The 8337-nt window shown below is 38.7% G+C and overlaps 1 protein-coding gene across 2 annotated transcripts; it reads left to right on the top strand.

Moving 5' to 3' along the window:
• On the top strand, nucleotides 1-5075 carry LOC110779285 (protein SUPPRESSOR OF GENE SILENCING 3). Of its 2 annotated transcripts, none has more exons than XM_021983815.2 (6): nucleotides 1-157; nucleotides 1734-2628; nucleotides 2802-3099; nucleotides 3439-3683; nucleotides 3947-4104; nucleotides 4460-5075. In XM_021983815.2, exons 2-6 carry the CDS (start codon nucleotides 1744-1746, stop codon nucleotides 4668-4670), a joined length of 1797 nt encoding a protein of 598 aa, XP_021839507.1. In that variant the 5' UTR covers nucleotides 1-157; nucleotides 1734-1743; the 3' UTR covers nucleotides 4671-5075. The 2 variants fall into 2 exon arrangements, with proteins under 2 accessions (XP_021839507.1, XP_021839508.1); XM_021983816.2 differs by having other exon boundaries at nucleotides 12-162.
• The last annotated feature ends 3262 nt before the right edge of the window (nucleotides 5076-8337 follow it).

Genomic DNA, 8337 nt, shown 5'->3' with positions numbered 1-8337 from the left:
TACTTCACTTTCCCATATTTTCCCTCCCTCATTTTTCTACTCACTCACTCCCATTTCTACTTCTAACGCTCTCCTCCCGTCGGCGCGTCGTCGGCGAAATTCCCCCGGCGAACACTCTTCTTCGGGCATTTCACCCCGATCGTCGAAAAACTTGAAGGTGACGTAAGATTTCATCATTTCCTTCTCTCTCCTATTTCCCCTCTTAATCTCTCTGCCAGTGTTTTCTTCTCCGATGAAATCATCTTTTAAACTACTGAAACACCATGCTGAATAAAATTTCTGTGAATTTTGATTAAAAAAGTAACTTGTAATTTATGTGATATTTTTTTTTCCAATTTGTTTGACGAATTTTCTCGAAAATTTCATGTTTCGAAGCATGCTTGTGAAATTTGTGCCACTATTTGGATTTTGGAGTAAATTTCTTTCTTAGTGTCCTTCTATAAATTATATGCTAGGGTTTTTGCTTGTCATACGATTTATTCGTATTTTCCCTTTTTATCCCGTTATTATGGTTTTTTGTTTGTTTTTGGAATGATATACATATACTACTTCGTATTTATTTGTTCTGATGTATTTTATTTTTATTTTGTAATTTTGGTGAAAATGTATGAAAGGGACAATTTTTTAGGGTTTTAGGCATTTGGATGAATGGTTGAATCATGCTAATGTAATGCATGCCACTTTGGAGGGTTGTTTGAGGGTTTGAGAGATTATACCCATTTTAGGAGTGTTTTTTATTTAATTAGCAGGGAAAGGCAAACGCATAGGCAGATACTGTTTGTTTTGAGTACAGTGTCATAACCTTATGCAGTTATTCCCAAAAAAAAGCATGAATTGATCTATTATGCCCTTGCTCCCTCGCCCTTGTCCTGTTTTACTTGATAAATTTGTTAAGGATCATTTTTCAATCGTAGTTGATTTCATGCTGCTTTTTTTGTCTTGGTTTATGGTACTCAAAATCGACTTAATTAGGAGTCTCTTTTAAGATAACCTGATTCAAATACCAAGAAGTTTGAGGGGATGGATTCTTGCGTAGTCTGAAGTGCCCTAGTGTCATTGTGTATGTGTTTGGAAGTGAGTATTGTTGGTAGTGACATAGAATGAGTACTTGGACCATTTCCTATTTTGCAAAGGCCATAGCAGATTGTACAGTCACATGATATAATTATTGGCAGTTATGAATTATTTCAATCAGTGGTAGAATAGAAGTTCGCTTTTGGCTTTTGCTTTAAGATTCAGCTTTAGATTGACTCTCTTGGGATCATAAAATTTGGGGCAAAGGCTGAATGCTTCTCTGTTATTTGTTTAGTTATAGCAAGTATGACTCCAGTTGCTGTGACGATTTGTCAATATGCTCGTTGTATAAGAGCTAAGAGGATATTAGTTAATTGTATCATTTTGGTTCTCAAAGTTAAGCACTTACCAGTTTGATCCTTTAAAAAAAAGATTCTGTAAAATTGGTCTAGCAATTGAAGTGTTGTTTATGTCAAAAATTTACTGGTTTCCCTTTCTTTGTGATATATGATGTTGTCCTCTTCAATAGGATTAGGGATCCTCTGGATATGAATCATTTTCTTTATGTGTTTTTATTTTAAAGGTATAAGCGTATGATTGGTGGGATTATCATTGATTTTTTTAATGACTGTTAAGGTGTCACTCATTTTTTGTCATAACAATTTTTTTGTTTTGGGGATATTATTTTGTATAAATAGCTGATGGGAATCCATGGACAGGTGCTGAAGTATGAGTTCAGGAAAAAGGGTTGATGATTTGAGTCAGGGTGTTACTAATATCAGCCTAGGCTCTTCAGATGATGGTGCTTGGGAAGAGGTCAGCAGAAAGCCGAAGAGCAAGGTTGGAGGTAATGCTGGAAAAACATGGGGACAATGGGCTCAACCAAATGCCCAACCCAAAGCTTGGGGTCAACCGAATACAGCTCAGAAACTTGGCATGCGTAGTAATGCTCCTGGAAATGCCCGGACTAACCCAAGTAATGATCAGAGGAGACAGGGTGGATTAGGGACTCGGTCTGATGGCAAGCATGTGACTGGACCATCAGTCACACCTCCTCTACAGCATGGGTGGAATTGGGCTGCCAAAACTGGATCATGTCAAGCGAGAGAGGAGAAAGTTGCTGATGAAGAAGATGACAAGGCTATCATTGATTCTGAAGATGACGATTACACTGATGATGATGATTACCTGCTAAGTGATGGTTCTGACTCTGATGAAGGACCAGAAACCCATGAATCAAAAAAGAAACATAAGATGCTGAAGAAGTTTTTCGATATTGTGGACTCTCTGACAGTGGAGGAGATCAATGAACCTGAAAGGCAGTGGCATTGCCCTGCTTGCCATGGCGGTCCTGGCGCCATTGATTGGTACAAGGGTCTCCAGCCACTTATGGCTCATGCGAGAACGAAAGGTTCTCAAAGAGTGAAGCTTCATCGAACATTTGCTGATCTCTTGGATGAGGAACTTCGGAGAAAAGGAACCTCTGTGGTCCCTTCCGGAGAATCATTTGGCCAATGGGAGGGTTTGAAGCAAGAGGTCAAAGATCATGACATTGTCTGGCCTCCTATGGTTATGGTCATGAATACATGGCTGGATACTGATGACAATGAAAAGGTATGAATTCATGTTATTTATTATCTTCTTTATGCATCCATTGGTTGGTCTTGGTCCAATATTCTCATCTATATTAGCCCTCTCATGTGTTTATTGTAATATTTGTTACCTTCCCTTGTGGATCTTAAAATCGTGTGTGTTAATTGGTTGATTATAATGTTTGTTTTGTTTAGTGGATTGGTATGGGCAACCAGGAGCTTCTGGACTACTTCAAGGGATATGCTGCAGTCAAGGCTAAACACTCCTATGGACCTAAGGGCCATCGTGGATTCAGTGTCCTGATATTCGAGAGCTCAGCTGTGGGGTATGTGGAGGCTGAGCGGCTTCACAGGCACTTCGTTGGACAGGGAACGGGGAGGACAGCATGGGAAAGCAATAGAAGGGCACTGTTTTATCCCGGAGGAAAGCGCCAACTTTATGGATTCTTGGCTAAGAAGGATGACCTAGATGAATATAATAAGCATTCTCCAGGTTCCTTTCTATCTCCTTCAATATGATGTTTTATTTCTAACTCTCTCTCTTCTGCATTGTATCTAATCATTTAAAATATCCAATCATGCCGTGAATTGCAATCTTGATTTGTAAGTTCCAGTTAAACCTCTTTATTACTCTTCAGACTTCAGTGATTGGTGGGACTAGCCCAGTCAATGACACAAACTGTGTGGTGCATGTCATTGCTTTACTTTATTTTAGGACTGACTGATAATGAACTTGGATGGGCAGCTAAACTAAAGCCTGTAAGATTACTTAACATTGTTAATATCTTGATTATTTCATTCATTTGACATTTTCTGTTTCTGCCGATGCTAGGAAAAGCAAGGCTGAAATTTGACATTAGGTCATACCAGGAGATGGTAGTTGGTCCTATGAAGCAGATGAGTGAGGATAATCAACAACTCACTTGGTTCAAGAACAAAGCTGCCAAAGATCAAAGGGAAAAGAAGGCACTTGAGGTTTCAAACAACATTCTCTCTAAGCAGCTCAGGCAAACAATGGAGCAAAATCGGATAGTGAGACAGAGAACGAAAGAACAGTATGAGGAGAACAAGGAAGAGGTACTTCATTTTATGAATTAGTTTGTTATTGCAGTTCTCTTGGTTAACTTTCTTTAAAAAATTGAAGGTTCACTGAAATTTTATGAGCTCAATTCACGCTGAAGTTTGTACAACCATGCCAATTCTAGGGGTAGTACCGTAGTATAGTTGCTAGCTTGTCAGTAGAAATCTTTCCTTGGCTTGCATTATTGCATATCTTCATGTATGACACTCTGGCATACTTCACAGTTCACACTTCACAGACTTGATTCACTTCCTTGCAGATGGATTTTCAAGCGAATTTCTTCAACGATCAGATCCAGAAAATCCATGATGCAACAGAGGCAAAGGAGGCCAATTTTGAAAAGCTTCAGCAGGCGCAGCGGAAGAAGATGGAGGAATTGAAGGCACAAGCTTCAAGCACAGAGGATGCTAGGCGCAGGTACGTTGATTCTGAATATTATTTGCAATGTTGCTTTGCCTCACACTATTAATTTGACTAGTTAGTTCATGTGTGTATGCATATTTGTCCTAACATCCTTTGTAGATATACATAACTGTATTTGCGAGTATCTGTCATCTTGCTATGTGGTACCACTATGGAACTGTGCTTTGAGATCAATATGATTATGTTTTGTCCCCTCAAAATGATCTGTGGAGGTTTTTACCCCTGGAGTCTATTTATCCTTATTGTGAGTTTGTTGTGTAGCAAGGTTGTATTCACATTCATAATGCAAATATGCATTAGCAATAATATACCAATACACTTTACAACTTTCTATTTCCTTTCATGTTAGGGCTGAGGAGGCGGTGAAGTTTAAGGAGATGCAGGACCAAGAAGTTGAAAAGTATGTGGCTGAGAGAGAGAACCTGGTAAAGATCCACAATGACAAAATGCTTGAGATGAGGGCTAGGCACAGGGAGGAGGAGGTGGAGATGGAGAAATCATTCGATGCCGCCTTGACCAAGCTAATGGACAAGTATGCTCCTCAGTCCTCACCAAACTGAAGGTTCTGCTTCTGCTGCTGCTAGTAATGCTTAAATCTGGTGCAATGAGTAGATTACCTAAAAATGTCACAAATACATTTCAGTTAAAGAATCAATTAACCAGGTAGTCGACTCATGGTTGAGGACTTGAGGTCCATGTTTTGTGTATGGAATGATGAACTAACCTAATGGTAGATGATGTAGTGATGATGTAAATAGCCTGGAATGGCCAAAGTAATTTCGAAACCCATGTTGATGCACAGGTGTTGTGACCAACTTTGGTGCTAGGTGATACGAGGGGAAACGTTTACTTCAACATGTAGTAATCTTTCTTCTGTTCCCTTGGTCACTGACACTAGCAGTATTTCTATTTTCTAAATGGTAAAAAGAATGCTTGGGTTTTTACTGCCAAGTTCCATTCTTCTATTTTCGTCTTCTTCCCCTGTTTATATGTTGATGCAAGATGAGTAGACGTATGTGGTGATTTGAAGTGCGCATAGGTTAGCATGAAGCCTGTGCTACTGTTAAAGTTTTACTAGAGTGAGGTTCGTAGTTTGTACTATGCCCTTACTTTATGGGCCTCTGCCCTTCAAACGCCAGATTCCGGGGTTCTGCATTCACTCCCTTCAAACAGTAAGGTTATGCATAACTTGATGGTTCTTGTAACCTTTTCATTTTGTAACTTCACATAATGGCTCTAATTCTTCAATCATGAGCCTATGCAACTTTGTGGAATATTGGAAAATTTCTATTTGTAGGTAGCTTAGATTTTGGATTGTGTGACAACATTGAAATACATTCACGCCATCACTCATTTTCCCATTCCAAATTAGAAACAGAAAAATAATAAAAGTACGGTTGTTTGGGTGGTTTTGAGTGTTGTGTTGGAGAGAAGTTACCTAATCTGTAACAAAGAACTAAACTTGCGATAGAAATTAAGAAATAAAAACAAAGAACGAGTAGGTTTTATCAGCACAACGCAAGTGAGATGCATTCAGATACATAATTTAAAATTAAGGTCTATCACAATCCTGCTTAATTGTGTATGAAATAAACAAGTAATACTGGTGGAGACTTCTTCTGTTTAAGATCTCATCATGGTGCAAGCTCAAACTGAAAAAGCCTATGTGAAGTACCATTTTTTTACAAAAAATTGTAAATTAGATTTTTATTATTGAGGGAACCAAATTAATTTCTATTAATTATTAATCGGATTGATATTTATTATTATCATTAATTAAAATTCGATTATTTTGTTTAAACACGTGGACGGAGCTTAAAACGCAGAAACCTCTATCATGGACCAAGCTCAAAACGAAGAAGTCTAAATTTCTTTAAATTATTGTTTTAAATTTTTGGACTTTTATTAAATTTATGAACCAAATTCATTAAATTTTAAAAATACATTAACTAAATTTATTAACAAGTTTGATGGAGAGATTAAGAGTGATGTGGGTGTAAAATTGGGGAGAGAGAAAGCTAACATAATAAAGGGCATTTTAGTAATTATATTGGACGGGTGAATAATAATGGGGCGGGGTTTAACGCTCCACTTTTGTTTCCCAGTTTTCATTATCATCCATTTTTGGTTGTTGGACTATCACTTCTTCTACCACCATCACTTGCATTTCTTCAGAAGTTCGTGGCATTCGCGTAGCTGCATATATAAGATTTCATGATAGATGGAATTAGGATACACGTGCGAAATATATATATGGAGTACTATTGAAGAAGTAAGGCCTGTGTGCCAAGTAAATGAAGGCCTATGAGCCATGTGAATGAAGCCCAATCCAGCTCCTAATTTCTATCAAATTCAGTGCATGTGATCATGTACTATCTAGCCGTTTTTTTGTCATTTCTGTCAGCATCATGTGACTGATCCTAGGGCCACAATTGTGTGCTATTATAGGTTGATTCTCTTGTATGCTAGCTGTCCTTATTTCATTGGTTAAGTGTAGTACTTAGGGCTGTATATAATGCCTTGCTTAGCCTCTCTTTAGGGCAAGCCGCAATGAATGAAAACTGGATTGGAGCACACACTTTCTCTCTTCTTTCTTGCGTATGAAACTACAATGTTTTCATGGTATCAGAGCTACCAGGTTCAGGTAGTACTCAACTCTCTTACATTGTGTGTTTCTGCAAGAATGATTCAGGAAATTTGTTAGAATAGCAAGTTAGTAAAGCTTCAAACTTTATTGTTTATTTCTGCTAGTATAGAGTCTGTTTGTGAACAAAACAACATGACTACCATAGAAACCACTAGTCCCTTATATTTACACCCATCTGATGGGAGTACCTCTGTAGTAGTTGAAAAACTTCAGGGTGCCTCAAATTATAGATCTTGGAAGAGATCCTTTGAAATCACTCTAGTTGCTAAAAGAAAGCTGGGATTTTTGACTGGTCTAGTCAAAAGAGACCCTTCTGATGCAGTGAAACAAGAGCACTGGGACCCATGCAATAGCATGGTTATCTCATGGCTCATTGCAAATGTGTCCGAGTCTATCAAGAAGTCTGTCATGTTTGGAACAAATGCTGCACAGATATGGAGTCAACTTGACCAAAGATACTCTGTCACAAATGGCTCTAGGAAATATAAGCTGAACAAACAGGTGTATGAAATGAAACAACAAGGAAAACCAATTACAGATTACTACACAGATCTTAGAGGACTGTGGGAAGAACTAGAATCACTTAACTCATACCCTCCTATTACTACCATGACTTCATAAATCAATGCATTTGTGGGTGCATTGCATCAACAACAAACAGCCAGAAACCCACAAAACACCATAACCTGCAGTGACTGGAGTGAACTGGAAACTACACCAAACACTACAGAAAATGATATTCATGAACCACCCACTGAGACCCAATCTCCTCCACCTCCATCACCTCCCCAACAAACACAAACCCCAACCCCCACCATACCTAGAAAATCTACCAGACAACACAAACCACCCTCCTGGCACAGTGACTATCATGTAGCTCACAATGTCAGTGTTGTCCAACCTACAAAAATTCACCCATCAACCTACACCCAAGCCACATATGAATTTTTTTTCTTTCTAGTCAAAGTTATAAAGAATGTTGTCCCACACCACTACAAAGATGCTGTGAAGCACAAAAGGTGGGTGGATGCTATGAATGAGGAGTTAGAAGCTCTTGAGGAAAACAACACTTGGGAAATCACAGACCTACCACCAGGAAAAACAGCAATTGGTTGCAAATGGCTGTACAGAACAAAATTTCATAGAGATGGTAGGGTTGAAAGAGACAAATGCAGACTTGTTGTTCTAGGCAATAGGCAAACATATGGTGTTGACTATGAGGAGACATTTGCCCCAGTAGCCAAAATGGCAACTGTTAGATCTTTGCTTGCTGTAGCTTCCTTACAGGAATGGTTTGTCCATCAAATGGATGTTAAAAATGCATTCTTGCATGGTGATTTGCAGGAAACTGTATACATGAAGCTTCCACCTGGCTACTGTGGCAAGGGGGGAAGAATATCCATTCAAAGAGAGGGGGAGCAATCACAACAGTTGGGATACAAGTACAACAAAGTGTGTAAGCTTGTGAAATCACTATATGGCCTCAAACAAGCTCCCAGACAGTGGTTTGCCAAACTCAGTCAAGCTCTCAAAAGCTACAATTTCTCTCAATCCAAATCTGACTATTCTTTGTTCACTAA

This window comes from Spinacia oleracea, chromosome 4, assembly GCF_020520425.1.
Source record: "Spinacia oleracea cultivar Varoflay chromosome 4, BTI_SOV_V1, whole genome shotgun sequence".
In the NCBI taxonomy this organism is placed as follows: domain Eukaryota; kingdom Viridiplantae; phylum Streptophyta; class Magnoliopsida; order Caryophyllales; family Amaranthaceae; genus Spinacia; species Spinacia oleracea.
This window is presented reverse-complemented; position numbering and strand designations above follow the sequence as displayed.

What these genes read in the sequence shown, in the direction of transcription:
- LOC110779285 (XM_021983815.2), top strand. Translation starts at nt 1,744, where the DNA reads ATGAGTTCAGGAAAAAGGGTTGATGATTTGAGTCAGGGTGTTACTAAT. An exon ending in ATACTGATGACAATGAAAAG is followed by an intron (nt 2,629 to 2,801) that starts GTATGAATTCAT and finishes TGTTTTGTTTAG; the next exon opens with TGGATTGGTATGGGCAACCA. An exon ending in ATATAATAAGCATTCTCCAG is followed by an intron (nt 3,100 to 3,438) that starts GTTCCTTTCTAT and finishes TGCCGATGCTAG; the next exon opens with GAAAAGCAAGGCTGAAATTT.